Below are 19,199 nucleotides of genomic sequence, written 5' to 3'. Positions count from 1 at the left end.
CTCGGTGGTGCGCCGCGTAACGCAGTTTTAGCGTTACCACGGAGATGAGAAAGTAGCTTTGCGGCTTGCACGGAGTTCACCCTGCGCCGCCGCCCCTCGGCCTCGGTCTACGTCGTGGCGTCGTCGGTGGCGGCCTAAACTTTTAAACGAAATTTCGCCCGATCTCGTTTGCCTCACGGTGGTATCGTTGACGCCGGGATCAGGCTACCAATTAGTCGTACGTCCGCCGATATCGCGGAACACCGGCGGAATGCGAACGAAGGAAGTCGGAGCCGGCGAACCGTTGTGCGGCTGGGAAGAGGAGCGAGGGGAGGGAGGGAACTGCAACGAGGAGACGGTTCGAAGGACCAGGGCAAAGATCGAGGTCTGCCACGCCTCCACGGATCGTTGCATTCGGGAATTCGCTTCCCCGTGAGAGCAGCCATTGCCTCTGCCTGCTCAAGTGTGATCGCATTACGCGTAGATTCCGTGGAAATTAGCGACGCGGATTAAGACCCGGGCCCTCCGTCGACCTATGTAGGTGTTTCCGGGCGGACCGGGTCTACATAACCCCGGTACATAGGTACCGACCTCTGAAGACGGATACGTGGCTGCGGCTCTCGCCCTCGGGCTGCATCCGGTGACGTTAAAGCGGATCCGGCCGGATCGAACCTTCGCCGAGCGCTGACGTATCGGTGACACGCGAGCGACGACGCAACCGTTGATCCCCGGACGAATCCTGCGGACCGCGAATACCCATCCGGCTCGCGGCCACCGTTTCCGGCCCCGGAACGCTGGGATTCATTCGCGGACCGTGAAATGAGAAATCGTAAAATCAATTGAACGTTTCGAGCGAACGGCGCGGCGCCGCGCACGCGAAGGGCGATCGTAAAGCTGCTCGCTCCGCCGCGGGAAAATGTGTTTAGCTCGACGCGCGTCTCGTTGACCCACTTTTTTACCGGTGCACCTGTTCTTCAGCAGATAATAGTCCTTCTTCGCCTCCCTTCTTCCATCCCCACCCCTTTTTTCCCTCCTCTCCCCTCCGCTGCCGGGAAACTTCTCGAGCCGGAAGTTTCGAGCTGGAGAACTCTTCTCTCGGTCGATATTAAAACTTGCGTGCTCGAGGAGGATGAAACCGGGAATTTGTATCAATTACAACGGCGATCGCCGATCGTTTCTTTATGCTCCGACGATTCACGCGTGGGAAAGTTGCGAAGCGACCCGGGCATCTTCTTGCTCCCCCGAACGAGGAAACTTACGAGGGAACGCGTCGCCGTTTTCCGCTCGGCAAACGTTGCGCCGCAATTGTGCCGAGTCCCTGGCGGACAGCTATTGAATATCGCGATGTTCGGCTGGCCTATATCAGACTGCGACCATCTAATGTAATATCAATCGTCTTTCTGGCGGTGGCCTGGCGTCGGGTTAACGCGGCCGGGCTCTGACCGTTGGGAACCATTTGCTAATAGATGCCACGAGATGCCTCCATTAGACCGCAGGGACATTCCGACTGGCAATATAGCATCGAAGATTCAGACTCGAATTACAGGTAGCGAGACGACGCTGGTTACGCGTCAAAATGTCCCCACCGCGTACAGCGACCGTAATAAATATCCACGACCATCGTCGATTCGCCATCGAAATTCGTCCGGAAATCAAATTTACTAAAGACAGATTTAATTCGTACTCGTCGAATCATTGCCATAAATTACGTCAAGCGTAGAATTCGAAACCGATACGGATCGCTCGAAATTTCATTCGAGATCGATGCTCTTAATGCGAGTTCCATGCGTCATTACCGTAAATTCGATGATCTGCTTTCGGACAGTCAGAAATTGCGGACCGCGTCGCTGTATCGCGAAATCGAAAGGCCAAGGAGCAACGATCACGGAACGGCTGTCTATCCTAGATTCCGATCAACGATCGGTAGACTGGAGTTCGCCGGAACTTTAAACACTCCGATTTGTCTCAATTTCGGTTCGATTCGGCCGGAGGCAAGCTATTATCGGTCCGGCCGGCCGTGGACTAAAAAGACGGAAAGACAATTAAGCCAGTGAATCAAGGAACACGTGCTCGTACCGCGGCCCCCGGCCCGCGGAATTTAATTTCCCGTGGCGGATCCGCGAGCCAACAAATATGATATCGATTACCGGCGATTGCCCTAGAAAATTTAGGTGCACGAGCCGCGGTCGAGCGCGCGGCCGCGCTCTCGGCCAATGTAAATCCCGGGGCCGGGCTCTCGATATTAGCTTACCCGACCGGGAAAAATGTTGTCGAACCGGACGATTAATCACCGATCTGTCGGATTATTTAAATTGCAAATAATGCGGGGTAACAGCGGTATCTTCGGGGAGGGACGGGTCATCCGATCCCCCGAGCGCCGATTTAATGTGAAACACGATCCGGCCCGGGAAAGCGTATAAATTACATCGAGCGAAACGCGCAAAAGGAACAGAGACCGACACGGGATGCGAGGGAGACGGGAAATTGCGATACGGACGGACACAAGGAACCGTCCGGGGGCTTTTTTTTCGATAATTCTTGATCGTATCCGGGGGAAAGATAGCCGCGCAACGACTGGACCGCCGCCAGCTTTCTCGAAATAGGAATAATTTGAAGCGCCACTCGAAAACTATGCCAATAGTCCGTGTTCCCCCATTATCGTTACCGTTGCACTTCTTCCGCTTCGTTCCGGACCGAAAATCTACGAGCATGCGGTAACCTAATATCGGGGTTTAATCGATACACCTCCCGGGACAAGATAAGGAATCTTCTCCGCGATCTCGACATTCCTCTTCACCGGATTTATGCGTCTTGATAATCCGATGAAATATTCAGTGTCGCGGATCGAATGCTCCTCGGTATTTATTTATCCTCGAATCTATTCGAATTCGCGCCACCACTTTACAGACGTATATTCCGCAACTCGTGAAACCTCTCTAATGCAATCGGGTCCCGTGTAAAATGAACAGAAGCCGAACAGAGGAACGGCGATACGTAGAAACAAGCGTGTCTGGTGCATCATTAATACACTCGTGATTAAATTCCTGGCGGCGAGACGGCTCGAAAGGAATCAATCTCAAGCGGTGCTCGAGTGGTCAACGAACGTCCCGACCGCAACGGCGCCGGTGTATCCCGGGAAATAATTCGTATTTACATGAATATGTACCGTCGGACGTGACGGAGGCATTAGACCATCAAATCGAATTACCAGCGCGAATCGCTAACCGCATCAAGTCACTGTCGAGCCACCTTGCACACCCTTGCGCTGTCTGACTAACTCCATCCAGCGGCAACCACGGATGAGGGATAACCTGGTTCAACCCTTTTGTCTGTTATGGACCCCTGCGCGGCCCGCGATTGGCCGACGTCGATCGACTAAACTTCCACTTTGTCAGTGTCTCATATCGGTTCCTCGCTCGTCCTCTCGCTCGCTCGCTCGCATCTGATTAAGCGTGTAAATAAATAACGGGAAATCAGCGTGTGCGCCGAACCCTCGCGCATCCGACGTGGATTCGTTTTCAACTTGATTGTCGAGTCGGAAGGGAGACCCGTTACACCTTGACAGTGCTAATTTGCATCGTCCCGGATGAAACGGCGCGCAACAGATGGGATTACTTTGATGCATTAGTAGGCGTGACACCAATTTCGTTGCACGAATTAAGAATACCGCGCCTACTCCGACGCAGTGTCGTTTCGGTCTTTCCTGCAGTTCAACCCTCGACGATCCAGTGTACTTTAGTCTTGCGACTATCGTGTAGAAACTTGTTCGAACCGAACGGAAGGATATTCTTTTAGAGAAGAAATAGATGTCGATTGTTTAGAGTTAAAGTACACGTATATCGAAGTACAATGGATTCCCGTGATTCAGGTCGATGCGGGCGTTCGTCGATAATCGTATCGCGCGGAGGTTCGACGAGTATGAAAGAAAATTGATTTCGATTTGATTCGTTATAAACGACAATCAATCAGAAGCCGCAATATAATTTGTAGCCGAGTCAATGATGTCGCGTAGGTTGACGTCGGCCCAACAATCGATCGGATTCGCATGCGAGCGACATCGCCTACTGTTCCGCTTTCATCATATTTCCGCGGATGCATCTGCGCGCATCGCACACGCGCGGCGGGCAAATAAAAGATTGACGGACAAGTAATTACGATCCGCGGCGTAGCGGCGTTAGCATAATATGTCGGCAACACGTTCCGGCGCCGATAATTTTCATATTTCCCGTAAAATACAACAATGGGAAACATTGCAAAAAGGGCGGAGCCTCTTTTCCGTATTGGAATGATTGAAACGCGCATCGGTAATCCGAATTTCATCGAGACACAAAAGAGCCGTTTGTACTGCGAAAATAGAACGCGCGGAATAGAATCGCGCGGAATCTGTTATATCCCCTCGAACGGAACCGTTAACGAGATCGCAATTTTAATTAAACGCGCGTTACGCAACGGTGTAAGGGTCCGAGTGCCGCGCCGCGCCGCGCCGCGCCGGGCGTATCCATAAATCGGCGAACGACGGATGAATAATTTATCCGGACGTTAATTCTCGGCGAGCACGTCCGCGTCCGCGTCGAAGGAAACGAAACGCGTCGTCGATTCGCAATAAACGCGGGAGAGGGATGAAAATAACTCATCGCGGGGCACGCGAGGGTGAACGACGCGCACCGGCAGACGTTTTTCTCGTTCCTCGACGACGCGATATCGACTCTGTAATTGAGCGTTACAGGTGTTCCCAACGGTGGAACAATGCCGGCAGATTGTTCAATAACTGCAACGAATGTACATTTCGACGATAAAGTTGTCCAAGATAGGGGACGTACGCGGCTGCCGCTGACAGAAACGCATTGCGCGTTTCACCGTCCGGTTTAATTAAGCAATTATTACCGCTTAGTACGGAAAATATCGGGACCTGCGTTCCGCGGCCGCCAACGCCGTTCGCTACCCTCTCTCCCTCTCTCTCCCTCTCTCCCTCTCTTTCGTTCTAGCATGTAATTTCCGTCGACTCTAATTCCAACGTAATCATACTTGGTTTATATACCGTCGACAATTCAGCGAAGGGCGTAAACCGAGTTGAACACTCTGAACGTTCAATCGACCCTCAACAAAAATCTTCTCAACCTTTAGAAAATTTCGAAGGTTCCAGGTAATTCTCAGGTGATCGGTTCAATGCCTTTACGTGGTACGATCAGGATGCAGCGTTTCAGACGTGTTGCGTCTCACAATTATCGCGGCGGGCGAATTTTAATGAAAAACGAAACGAGCCTCGGCGTTAATGAGCAAAGTTTTCGAGCCGTCAACGCGGCAACCGCGTTTGAACGGTCTAATTACCGGTGGCCGATTCTTCGCGATTTGGGTCACGCTCCCGTTACACCGTCGTTATCGTTTAACGCGACTCGCCCCGTGTCATTCAACGTTATTTACAATGTTCGTATTCACGCTTCACCGCCATCGTTCTATTTTATTTGATTTCTTCTCCATGGTTTTCACGGTCATCGTCATCGCCGTTCGCGCGTCGACCAGTTTCGTTTGTGCATCGTCACCGCCCCTCACCTTTATTCTCGCCGCACCCCGCCGCGAAAGCTGGCGTAGCGCAATAGCACGCTCCAATTTCGACACACGAGCACAGGCACCGACCTCGCACCGCACTAATGCACTTTTCTCTCTTTGCACATCCCACGACGCACAGGTCTGCCCAGGCCTATTTACTTCACAGGTATGTAAATCGCGTGTGTCTCTCTGCCCGCTCCGTAGCTGTTGTGTGTTTTCGGCGGACGTATTCTTAGCGGCTCTGCACCGGGGCGCACTGTTTGTCGCCATTCCGGGGACTGTTAGCACACGTAATATTACACACACCGCTGATACACACGCCGATGCCCAGCTGCATTATTTGTGCACGTACGCCGAACGCGAGCGCGACGGGGTCTCAACTAAAACACGACACGAAGAAATAATTGCACTGACTCCGGGGATTATCGCGAATTAAATTGAAGGTGAACGAACGCTCGGTGGCAAAATAGTTGCAGGATTTACGTAGAATTGTAGGTTACCTTTGGATTCCAATTATTTGATGATCTCTTTGAAACCAGTAACGAAATGAGAATTTCTTAATGAATGAAAAATTGTAAGAAAGTAATATTACCAAATTTCTTTTCGATATACCATAGTCATCGATTGCAAATCTTTGAATTTTCTCAGCTTGAGAGCGAACGACGTTGCACATTGATCAAATCCGTTCGTGGTTGGTTGTTCACAACGCGCGCGGGCCGAACAGCAATCGTTAAGTTAATAGATTTTAATCCAGAACGGCCGAAGACCGAAATTCCATTATCTAGCATGGGAGTTGCCGCAACCAAGTTACACGGCTTCGCGAAAGCGTAATAAACCACCGTATTGCAGTTAACCCTGATTTACAATAATGTGTCCTGTAACATTAACAACCTTAATGGATATACATTGCCCCAATTATATATATATATGTATGTTTAACACCGTATCGATTCACCGCGTCATCGTCGCTTATTACAGCCAGTTCCTGTTCACGCTCGCGTGTTCTTGCGCGCAACATACATGGATTACATTAATAAACTACAAACTGCGTCGAGCAAGTGCAAATCGTTAATTTAATTACGCTAAGATGCTCTCCTTGCTAGTAGCGACACACGGTTTCGTAGTAATTGTTTACGTCGCGTCGCAAAAACCTCGTTTCCGTCTAAATTCCAATGAAACCTTTCAAAATACAAATTTTACCAACCCCTTGTTCTAGAACGAGTTTGACTCGTGGTGAATATTTTCAACATCATTCAACAAATATATGTATCACTCAGTTCATTCGACTTCAAAGTAAATATTATTCCTCTGTAATCAACTATTATACTTAAAAGGAAACATAGGCATAACATGTGCTTAGAATTTTTCTCTTTTTCCAATAAATTGTTAATGACAAAGCAGCAGTATCGACAAGAGTTGAGAAATATATCATAGGCCAAGGGGTTGAAGTCCACCATCAATTCAGCACTGCCATCTCGCGAAGAATATATATTGAAACGAATTCATTAAAATTCGGTGAATTTAAAGTCCTCGCAAACGAATTCTCAATTTGCGAATTTACTTGGGAATCCTCAGAATTAGTGCGTATAATACGAGCGCACGACTCAAGGCCACATTTTTCGCTTTACGGTAAAAAGTTTGTCACGATGGAAATTATGCCCAGCCGGTGCGTTTCACGTTGTACAACTTTGCGTTCCGTTCTGTCAGATTTCGGTGCTTCAAAGTGGCCGAAACACTTTTCCCGTAAATCCGACTAAACGATCGCGACAGAGTGTTTGCTCCCGCGACGCTGTGTAGGTGTAACACGGCACTGCTTTCACGGACGCAACGCCGGCTATTTGTGTTGCTCGGAGCATGCCTGGCAGCCCTTTCTTTTGTACCCTTTATATTTAGGTAACTTTAATTATTCGCTGGGAAGAGTTCCTTACAAGTTTGAATAACTTTATAAGCAACTTGGCTACGAAAACGCCCGCAACGCGCCGCCCCGAGGGCCGGAACGCCGCGTCCCGGCCGGAAATGAAAAATTTTTTTTCAGAATCGCCGTTCCCGCTTTAACGCTGCGATAACGCGTTTAAAAGAGAGGAGGGCCGGGCTGCTCGCTGTCCGAAAAATTCGCTTTCAGTGTTAATTCGAACGCGTGGCACGTTCGGCTCAAAGAATTCACGGGAACACGCGAGAACATTGACGAAACATAAACGGCGAACGGAACATTGAAATCGAAGCCTTCAAACTGTTATACCTTCGAGCATTCTTGTTTTCGTGTTTTCATACTAAACAATATCAACGATAGTCGACACAATATCACAATCAGGTACGTTTCGCACGACGAGACGCGTGTATCCGAAAAATTCACGTTCGAAGCGCGAACATTCACGCTCGAGAATTAATCTATTAATTGACGTGTACCGCTGCTCCGCCTACGACACTAAACCAGAATACAGTGCAAGCATCGTTCACGCACGCACGCTGGCACGCACGAAACACACTGGCATTAGCATTTTGCGTGGCGCAGCTATCGTGGCTTTCGATGTGCACTTTTGGATATTCGGATAGTGTAACACGAATTACAGAAACGCGGTTAATGCAGCGATTCTAAGGTATCTCCGGCATATCCGTTATTCGACCGGATACTCACCCTTTGAACTCCGCTCTTTGTTTTCTCCTTTTTTTCTCTCGCGTAACCGGAGTAATCGTGAAAACAGCGTCGCGCAAAATAGATCCTTCCCGCGCCCGCATTGCATGGAACGTAATTAGGAGATGGTTAGTTATTGATGCCGCTTAATTGCTCGCATTTCCAGTGGGCGGTAATCGGTATTATGCGAACACCGCCGCGAATAAGGGGACGCGAATCAGAGGGAACGGACTTTAATATAATTGTTCCGATACATAAATCATTCGGCCGTGAAATAAACGTTATTTGTCACGCGTCCGCGTCGCGCTACCGTGCCGGTTATACCACGCGAAACGTTACTCGCGCTGACGCGGCAGAATTGCAGTCAAACTCGCTGAAACATTTGTGTCTTCTTTCCGAAACGCCAACGTATAAGCTGCTCGTACAGTTTCAGCGGTTAAGATCGTTCGATGTCGCTGTGTTCCAATTAGAAGAGAAACTAGTTCTCGACTGTGTGTTGTTCTTTAGCTGCACGAATAGAAGGCTACCTGTTGTCGACAACGTTCGATCGACCGGGCGAAGCGCTAATTTCGAACAATCTTTACAGACACGGGCAGAGATTCTCCGCCGGAACCAGCGCCGCCGGAAGTTCCGCCGCGCGGCCCGTCTCTCCACGCGACTCACACTCTGCGTACGCAGCAAAATCGAAATGGCTGCCCGCCGAACGCCACTGGGAACTACGCCGTGCCAACAGAACAGATGCAGTCGGAGAAGTATTCGGGTGAGTCGCATGTTCATTCTCTAATTTACATTCCAGGTACATTTCCCGAAAGTAGTTTGATTTGAAAAAGTTTCGCTGACTATAAACGACACCGCGATGCGTCGGGAAAGGTTTAGCGCGCGAACGGTCCGCGATGAGCAGCAACCCTTCCGACGTATCGACGCGTGACGATCGCTGACGCGTCGGATCGCACCTCTACGCGATTACTCGGAATTAATTAGGGACCGGCTGACGTGATCCACGCGTTGGCTGCGTGCCCCGTTATTTCCCTGCCCTTCGCGCTTTATCGAATCCCGCGGACGCGTCACCGATCGAACGTCGGTAGTAAATCTTTGAGGAAGCTGGAGTACAGAATAAACGTAGAATATCCGTGGAAGGTCGTATTTCAGTTACCGTGATTCGTGGAGAAGAGACGGATCGATTAAAACGTGATTACTATTTCATTGACGGATTAAGACAACTGAACGAAAGATGCCGCTTTAAAGTATCAAGGATGTTCAACGTCTATCGGGTTGTCGTTAGGCAGCGATCTTGAATAAGAGAATCACGGAATGGAACAGGTTTAATTGAACAAATCACAATGAAGTGATCCGCAAAATAATTGAGGAGGGTATAGAGTATAGAATACGATGCTCAACGATTAAAATCGTCGAGCTCCCCCGAATTTTTCACGATATCGAATTATTATAAGCTTAATGACTATCCGCCGGTGAAACCTCTCAATCCTCTTCATCATCCAATCTATCAGGGCGCCTATCGATCCCCCGAACGAAACGAGTATCCGGCAGAAAATCCATTGGAGAGTGCCGGCAGGACAGCGCGCTAGATAATGCGGTCCAGTTTTCCAGCGGCGAGTGTTTAATTTTGCCGCATACTCGGTCCCGGGTTATGTAGATGCGGAGCTCTCCGGAGCGTTGGGAATCTGTTTAAACTAATGGCGAGTAGACCGGGGATTTTGCATTAACGCCCCGGTTAATTCATTGTAAATATACTCGGTGTGTATTCGTTTCTCTATATTTCTATGTACACACCATTAGTATATTGCCCGGCGACTAAACATCGTTTGTACCGTTGGTAACAGCGCTCGTAACACTCGCGGGGGGCGGGGGGAGGGGGGTGTGGACGTTGCGTCGCGCTGTGTTGCGAACGCGGCATCGCGTCCCCTTCCTGTGTAGGCCGCCGTGTATTCTCCGTTCTACGCGCGATTTATATACTGCCGCGTTCGATTCACGTTTGCCGATCCTATAAACACTTCTACGATAATAGGGACGCGGCATTAACAAGCGCGGTTATCGGCGATCATTAATCATCCCGGCTGCCTGGAGACGATATTTTCGAGTGTCCGCGCGTGTTACATGGGGCCTCGCGGACCACCGGTTCCGAGCGACGCGGATCGGCCAGATAGAGTCAAACTCGGCTTTGACGTCTGTCCTGAACTCTCCTTCGGGCAATCGCGAGAATTTTCGCATCGACCAGTGACAGTTATTAGCTGGAACGAATGCGTATTTCGTTATCGAAGCGAAACATCGAGGTATCATTGGGAATTCGTTTCTCTGAGGCTAAGAGTTTGAAGAGCGTGTGTGTTGTGTACAGATTTTATTATGCGTGAATAATAAAGAATGCGATGTGTTAACCTTTAGAGGAAGAGGTCGGAAAGCAACAGAACGTCGAGCGGTTTGAAATAAAAGTTATAGGAATGCATGAGTTGCAAGTGAACGCAGCTGGATAATCGAAGGTACACAACGCCCGCGAATAATTTAAAATCAACAGCATATGCGAGGCCACTTGTTTATTGAATCACCAATTATACTTTTTAATGAGAGGATGTGTACGTACGTGCGCGGATACGTCTCCAGTTTTCCGAAACACTTCGGGAGCGCCTTGGCATAGTTTTCCTTCAATTTACAATGTAGAGCGCCGCGCCGGGAACCACAGCGAGGAGATCGCGAACTCGTTACAGTAACAAGCTGTTTAATTTCATAATATTGTTCCAGATTGCGCGGCGCATCGTGCCCTGTTCCCCGATATAATGCATTTATACATTTCGCGTCGGTGTTCGTGTGCCGTTGGTTCTTTTCCACGTTGGAGAGCTCGCGATCGACGCCGATACTCGGGAACATATTACAGAGCTTCCACGAGATTCCTTTTTTTTCTTTTTTTTTTTTTGGTTTATATATACAGCCGTACAGCGCGCAGTGTTTTATTCAACGCGATTACTTCCGGTCGCTCTGCGAAAGCAACACGAAACGATTCGGTGGCTCTGTATTTTCCTAGGATCACCCGAATTTTACGGGCACCGTTCCGCTGCTGTATCGTTGCCCGGTCCATGGTTCGCTATGTTTACACGCGAATTTATAGTAATGTATTCTCGATAAGCCGTGTCGCTTTAACGGACCGCGAAGCTTCATTGAATTCGCCCGCTCTTTCTCCCGTGTAAAATCAATAGCCTCGTTGCCAACTTTGTCGCGATCTTTGTGCCAGCTAATTAAGAAAAGAAACCATTCCGAGGTCTTCGTCGCGAGATACAAAAGTCGGTGCACTTTCGACGTTGGAACTAGCGGTGGATTCGAACCGCCGCTAAACAAGAACATTCGTAACTCTCGAACGCATCTGCTTCGTTATACAAAATTCACAGAATACTAAAATTAAACAATCCCACATACTCACACGAAACAAAACCGAGGTACAACAGCAACACGTAGAATTCCCAAATCGAATCGGTATCCAACAACGTATTTCGCAATGTTCAGAACTCACCTGACGGTCGCAGCAGAAAATTAAAACAAAATCGCGTTCAAAAACTCTGTCGCGGGCAATAGCGCAGTGAAAATCGACGATCCGCTCGCGTTTCGTCTGTCAGAGTTAAATATGAACGGGTCGCACGGGTTGTTGCGTTGATCGCGCAATAAAGGGCGTTTAGCCGGTCCGGTAGAAATGGAGTGCCGGTTCTATGGCGATTTTGTAGTCGGCCCCCGGGACGCGCCCGTTGACATCCGACACGGGGGCGACAGCCGGGAGAAGGATTTCGGCGTTGTTATTGTCGCGCCGCGCTACCGTCGGCCGTAAAAAACAGTAAAAATTACCCCATGCGTATAATTTGATATACACCGGCCGAACCTGATTACGGGTCGGAAACGCGGCAGGGTTTGTCCGCGATGGGGTGGCCGCGCGGACAAGTGGCAAGCATCGGTTCCGAGGGCCGCTCGCCGATGGGGGGTTGCTTTATTGTCCACGCAAGAATTGTCACTCGCATATACGCCCGCCAGCCGCCAACCCGTCGGACGGCCACCGTTCGACCGGTCTGTTAGTTACCGAGCCGCGGTAATGCACGGTATTATCTCGAAAAACACGGCGCGCCCAGCGATTTTTCGACCGTCGCCATTACGCCGCGTCACACCGGCTTGACGCTTTATCGCCTAACGCGTCCGGATAATGGCCGGTTCCCGATTCGCTCGCGATTACCGGTAATTACGATCGCTACAGACGGGATTATCGGAATGAGTCCGTTAAAAACCGTGCAACCGATCTCTTTCGTTTCTCGCGCACGTGGGAAAGAATTTGGAATCTATCCTTGGTTCCTTGGAATATGTGTAGTATCTGGAATTTTTTGGAGTCATGTGTTGGCCTCTGTGGCATTGAGTTGTATTTTTTACGTCCGTGTTGTTTCCATATTTCATTAAATACATATATTTATCCCTCATTCTCGATTACTGAAGATCCACCTTTTCACTGTCTATAATAATAGTAACCACTACATATGTAGTACGAGTTCACGAGAACCTCTGTTTCTACTTCATGAATTAGTAACGATGAAACGGACAAGCGAACGGGAAAAGCAAGAACAGGAAATTTCGTGTTAAGCGGTTGAAAACGAAAGACGATTTATCGCGTCGTTATTCCGCGGACAGTGTTCGAGCGACTAATAACTTTCTAATCAGGATAACAGACCGTGGCACTCGAATTCCCCTAAAATAACCGCGGCGCAACGGTTGAAGCATTGTTCTCGCGCTCGAAACTTGCCGATCGATGTTCTGAAACGTCGAAACAAGTGCATCGTGACTGTCGCCAGCAAACCCCGGCGGTTTTCCGTGTTATTGATCGGCGTCGCCGCTCGGTTACGATAAGTATCGCGGCATCGTCGCGGGAACTTGAATCGCGGGTGCAATTCCGCCCCGTCCGCGAAGAAAAGGAGGCTCGCATATTTTTCCCGACTTGGCCGGCGCGCCGCGAGAGCCTCCCCACGCAAATTACCCCGTGGCCTATACTTCGCGGTCGTCCGACCGTTCCGCGGAACGAAATTCACCGCACCCCGGAGAGTGTCTACGGAGAAACGGATATTATTATCTGGGGTACTTAAGCTTTACGTATTTTTGCATAACTGGAAATTAGAAATAATTATTGTTGCACCTTCGGGAGCGCGCGGTACAACGTTGCAGCCGCGGGCCGCGAACCTCCTCCAGCGCCACGTCTTTGCTAGGATTTATTTGGAAAACTGAGCAACACGCTACCCCGTTCCCTCGAATTACCGAGTTTTTCCGCCGTCGCCATTTTGGCCTCCTTTCTTTCGTCGCTATCCGCTCCGTTCGGTTAGTCGTATCGATCTTTGGAACGAGTTAATACGAATAATACGATCGTTGAAACGTATTACCGTTAACGGTCATTTTTGTTATATTTCGTTCAGAAACAGGATATCCGTTGGAAATGTTTTCTAGTGAGTTTCGTATTTAGCTACTGAATAGCAGTAGTGTATTAATCGAGCCGTAATTTAGAGCATGCTTCACGAGAATGGAATATTATTTGGTTAATACTGATATTCGCTCGAACAAGCCCGGTTCGGTAAGTGTTATTTTAATGCTTATCGAAATCTCTGTATGAATAATAGGGGCATATTAGGTTGGATTACAGAAATAATATCATAGTTCGTACAGAAGCTAACAGTGCATCGATGATATTATGAGAGAAGATATCGTTGCAGCAGTTTTCCCTCATTGTCGATAAACCTGCGTATTAACGACGCATCGCGGTTGCGGCCTTATCGATATAAATAACGCACAGTCACTTAACGACGCCTTGCAACTTCAACGCTAATTTCAAGTGGTTCTAAAGTTTATCAAGTTGCCGCCTCTTCGTCTCTCTTTGGCGTCCTCTCAGACGCTCAACTTCCCCTCAAGGTCCTCCAGCCAGTAATTACGAACTTAGACCGAGGTTGCGCCTTTTTCCCCGCAACAGTTCGAATGAACAGCTTGCGTAAATCCCTGCCTCGTTCTTTCGCCGAGGATTATTCTGTACCTATCGTAAACTCCCTTATTATTGGCATCCATTTCCGAAGGATACTTCATTCTCTTATAATTCCGTTTCATCTGCAAGCGACCGTAACCACCAGACAAACGGAATATCAAAGAAAATTCCATCGGAGGAACTGCGTATCAAATACACTTCACTTTGTTCGTACATTTTCTCTCGTATAATTACGTTTACCTATTTTTCATCGGCACAACAATATTACTAATATTGTACATAATATAATATCTATACATAACATAATTGCTATATGAAATATATCACATAAATATAATATAATCGCGATCGCTCTTCTTTCGTTTCAGCTCAGAAACTCAATGACGCTTTTCAATTTTCAGATAAATTTTAAATAGCGCGATCATTCATTTCTAAGCAGGCAATAACAAAAATAAAAATAAACGATTAGAAGGAAGACAAATAAAGAACCTTTTAGGCAGTGTACATTACATAGTTTGCATTAACACGTTGAGTGCCCCACAAATTCATAGAGCAAACTACACAGAAAAAGCATAATATTAAATCATTCGATTGAATCGTATTATTATTACGCGTTCATCTAGCTGAATGTCACCGCATTAGATAGCAATATTTATCATATACAAATGTTTTCAATCGTCGTTTAATTGAGTGAACTACAGTAATTCGGTAAGGGGTCACCGGTGACCCCATGGCATTCAACGTGTTAATACAAATATGAGAAGTAACCTCATGCATCTTAATACTCCTACATTCATACATAGCGAAAAATATAACCGTCCAAAGAACACGTCCACCTATCCTCTTCAATTTCCAGTTCCGGCAGAAGCCGGAAGAGAGTGGAATGAATTAGATTCCCATCAGATTATCCGATACGAAGAATCGAAGAAGAGGCCTGGCGGAATCGTTTAATACAATATACACGAGCGCGTCTCGCGAGCCCCGGCGTCCTTTCGACCCTCCCCGCGAGCATAAATATCATCAGATCCAACAACCGCAGTTATTAGCTTCCGCGAGTACCACAGCCCCGCACTACATTATTTCGACCAGCCTTCCGCGAGCTACCCCACCCACGTAGTCGGCACTCCGCTTTTCAAAGGGCGCCCTTAATCGTTTCGAGTTCCGACAGCGCTCCGCGGGGTTACGGGACGGCGAGGAACCGCGGCGGAGGGGGAGGGAGTTTCTCTGTGCGTGAGTGCCTCGGTGTCCTGGCAAGGATGAATTCGATCCAGCAGCCGAGCCGAGTTGTTTACCCAGGCGGGGTGGAAAGCCGACGAATGTTTGCCTTCTTCTAGCCCCGGACGGAAGTTCCCTCCTAATGCCTGGCCGCCGGCAACAAAGTGGACAGAAATTTGATTAATATAATCCCAGCGACGTGGCTGCCAGCTACGTGGACGCTCCAACCCTTCACTCTCTCTTTCCAACCGTGGATGTTCGGCGATATTGCGCGGCAGTTATAGAATTAGGTGGCCAGTGAATTTTCTTTCAATCCTGGGACCGTGATGGATGGATTCGAAATAGCTCAAAGTCTGCGGCTTCGGAAGACTTGGAGGATTAAAAGCAGAGGGTAGAAACGAAAGTATCGAAAGATTAATCGAAGTTGTTTCTTCGACTGATATTCCCTGATTAGTCGTTGTATGTGGGTTGTCGTGTATGAAGATTGCTTTTAATGGAAGAGATCGCATCGACGCGGTAATCGAAAGGGATAAAGAAAATGGGGAACGCGAGCGAAGTTTCGTTGCATTCGCCTTGCGCGCGCACTCTCTTTTATATTAATTACCGGCCCGCTAATTACTATTTATTAGGGACGCGCACGCACGCCGTGCAACGCCACTTCCATCGTTAACGGGCCGGCGTGGCGGTGCAACAGCGCCGGTACGTGCCTCGAAGTTGCCTTGTTTCGTTTACCGATTAAGCCCGGCGTTAGAAGTTTTCTAAGGTCACCGTAAAGCAGCCCCGCTAACTGCAATCTTCGCCGCGTATCGCCGGGACTTTGATAATACGTCGGGGTATCAAACTAATTTTCCCCGTTGATCGATAATTACAACGACGGCTGTCGAGGCTTCGCTCCGCGCCGCCTGTCGCGAGCAGAAGTGGTCGCTCTCATTCGGAGATATTAAATCTCCGTCGATTCTCCGGACGCGGACGATTACGGGCTCGTTAAGAACCTTCGTATTCCGGGCTCGCGACCGGCGATACGGGCGACACTCGCGTAATCTTAACAGAAAATCGAACGCCGGGCAAATATTAAGTTAATGGAACTGCCGAGGCTAGTTCCCTGTATCCGTTCCGCGACGATTCTAATTCTCGAAAAGGGCAGGGGCGGCGAAAAAGGAAGAGAGACGGAAAAACACCGTTTATAGAAACCGTCGAGCGACGCTCGTAGCAAAAATAGCTTCATCCATTTATTAAATTATCCCTGGGAATCCCGGTGGCTCGAAGCGTGCGCGAAATTCGCCAACATATTTGCGAGGAGTCCGTGTTGCGCGGCTGTGTGCGCGCGCGGGCTGCTGCTGCACGGTATCTCCCGGAAAAATTCGCAGTCTGCCGAATTGTATTTTTTTGCCGCATTTTCGCGGATCGATACGCCAAACGTTGCCTCGCGTGTTTTCCCCCTCGGCCAACGGTGAAACGTTCAAACGCGGCCGAACGACAAATCACGATCGCCCAGCCACTTTGATCCCCGGCTGCGCGAAGGATAGATATATCACTCGATCGAATACACACGGATTTACCAGCCACTTCATACTTTAGATGATTGGAATGAACTTCCGACCGGTGCTTCTCTATTGCGGATCAAGATTATCCGCGACAACCTCGCCGTTCAAACTGTTTCACGCCGGGATTTCCGATAAAGTGATCGTTCGCGAAAATGCTGTTGTACGACTCGAATGAGTGAAGCAAGAATCTCGAAGTTAACTAGGAAGCTGATTAAATACAGGGAGTATATCCTAGAAGGCAGTTTACATCCCCGAATCGCAACGATTCTGATTGCCTCAGTTATCTAGCGTTATTAGTTGATTGCCCAGGCGAGCTCCTGCTGCCATTTCGCTCGTTTCTTTCGAGCGTAGATATTTTAGTCGATTATCCGTGTTTCGATATCGAAGTTCAGTGTATCGGCTGATCTTCCGATGCAATAGTTGCTGTTATTCCGAATAACTTGAAGCTAAACATGGAATATGTTCCTTCCGTTACGGTTCTATTCATAGAACAGGTTCCATTCCTCTGCTATAAAACATTTATACAACAATCTTCGTTTCAATCATCAAAGGAATCCAGTGTTACGAACACCCACCTTTCAATTTCACCTCCATTGCACCCATTATCATCTCGCGTATAATCTGAAATATTTCCGAAACTATACAAACAACGAGAATCGCAGTTCCCTCGGAGCTCAGATTCCTCGGATCTCGCGTGCGTCGCGGGGGAAATTCGAAAAAAGAGTCCCGATCCTCGAGCGCAATCCATCGCGATAGGACGAAGCGTTAACATTCCACGGGGCGCAACGTCGCGCGAACGTCGAGCGGATGGTTTATGCCGGCGGCGAAATCGAAGCGCCGTGATACCTGGCACGGCGTGTCGCGACGACACGGCCGGTCCCGCGGACGTCTTATAAATTTCCAGCCGCGCGAGTCGGCGTCGGAGGCGGAATCGGAGTCGCAGCCGTAGAGACGGAGCGGACGATAATTATTTCAGGTCTGCGAGCCAGCCGGTGGCGCTATTGTTGTCCCGGCGATAAGATCTCGCGCTAAATCCAAGCCTCGCTCGCTTCCACGAGGACAGTTTGAGTTATGCCGGTTGCTACCACAATGAGGAAACGGCGGCCGGGCGGCGGTTGCGTTCGAGGAGGGCTGCTCGCGGCCGACAGAGGCAACGGGGTCGACACCGGCGGGGGTGAAAAACCAGCAGGCCAAGGGAGCGAGAAAGAAGACGGCCGATGGGTGCGGGCGGAGGGGGTGGGCGGGGGTGGTCGGAAGGCAACGCGGACGATTTATAGGAGGCAACGCATCACGCGAGTCGGAAAGGCCTGTTAGGCCTCCCCTGGGTGGTTGCTCGTGAAATGCAGTTCTCTTATCCGACCACTTGTTTTCCGAATATCAATTCGGACGTGAAATATGAATATCAGACGCGATGGAACATCGACGCGCCGACCTATCCGCCCGGGAAACGTGTCTATACGTCTTCCCGAAGCTCCTTCGAGTTGGATTAACCGCCGTTCGCCCCGGAACGAACAGGTCGAACGCGTCGCGGTTTTACGCGTTACGTTTATAAAAATGTTCCTGGGTTTTTAATAATATTCGCGTGTTACGAACGACTCGGTATTTCGGGGGTGCGAGGGAAGGGGCGCGACGATACTCGCCGGATATCGCGGTTACATCGGACACGGAATTAACGATAAAATCCACGGGCCCGGAGACGGTTGTATGAATTCGCGGACGGCGAATAACGGAAACGTTTCCGGGGTAAGATTAAATTTAATTAGAGTAGAATGTGCAGAGTGCATTTCAGCAACAAAAAAAGGACAGTGGGAGTCGGCTGGGCGACGGGAACGAGGGAGAGAGAGAGAGAGAGAGAGGAGAGCGGCAAAGGGAACGGGACGCGAGAAGGAGGGAAGTAGGAGGCAAAAAGAGGCGGATGGCGAAGAATTTCATTACATTTTCCAGCACGTGAAAATTAAAATTTTTTAATTGGCTTTATCATCTACGATTCCGGGCGCGGCCGGAAAGATGGTCTAATTAGATAATTATAATTAATGAAACGCGGGCCAGGTCCGGGTTCGTCGGCTGAAGTGGGAGGAAAAAATACATATATATATATATATATATACATATGCACGTATATATCGGGACACGATTAACGAACGGGCGGCATACGGGTCGGGGAGAGCGTTAAGCAGCCGCCACGCGTTAACGATTATCGAATGTACGCTCGGGATCGGGAGGCATAGCTCCCGTTGGCGGTACAACCGCCGGAAACCAGCCACTTTCGACCGAAAGCAATTTT

General features: G+C 49.1%; 1 protein-coding gene across 4 annotated transcripts in view; it reads left to right on the top strand.

Annotated features, from left to right (window-relative positions):
• Ten-a (Teneurin-a transmembrane protein) overlaps nt 1–19,199 on the top strand; it is a 587,521-nt gene that overhangs the window by 242,480 nt on the left and 325,842 nt on the right. For all 4 annotated transcript variants that reach the window (XM_076371185.1, XM_076371187.1, XM_076371186.1 and 1 more), the window contains exon 7: nt 8,745–8,918. In XM_076371185.1, the coding sequence (XP_076227300.1) occupies nt 8,745–8,918 (174 nt within the window). The remainder of the gene's footprint in view (nt 1–8,744; nt 8,919–19,199) is intronic.

This window comes from Nomia melanderi, chromosome 10 (genome assembly GCF_051020985.1).
Source record: "Nomia melanderi isolate GNS246 chromosome 10, iyNomMela1, whole genome shotgun sequence".
Lineage (NCBI taxonomy): Eukaryota > Metazoa > Arthropoda > Insecta > Hymenoptera > Halictidae > Nomia > Nomia melanderi.
Note: the sequence above shows the minus strand (reverse complement) of the source record. Positions and strands in the feature narration are given on the sequence as shown.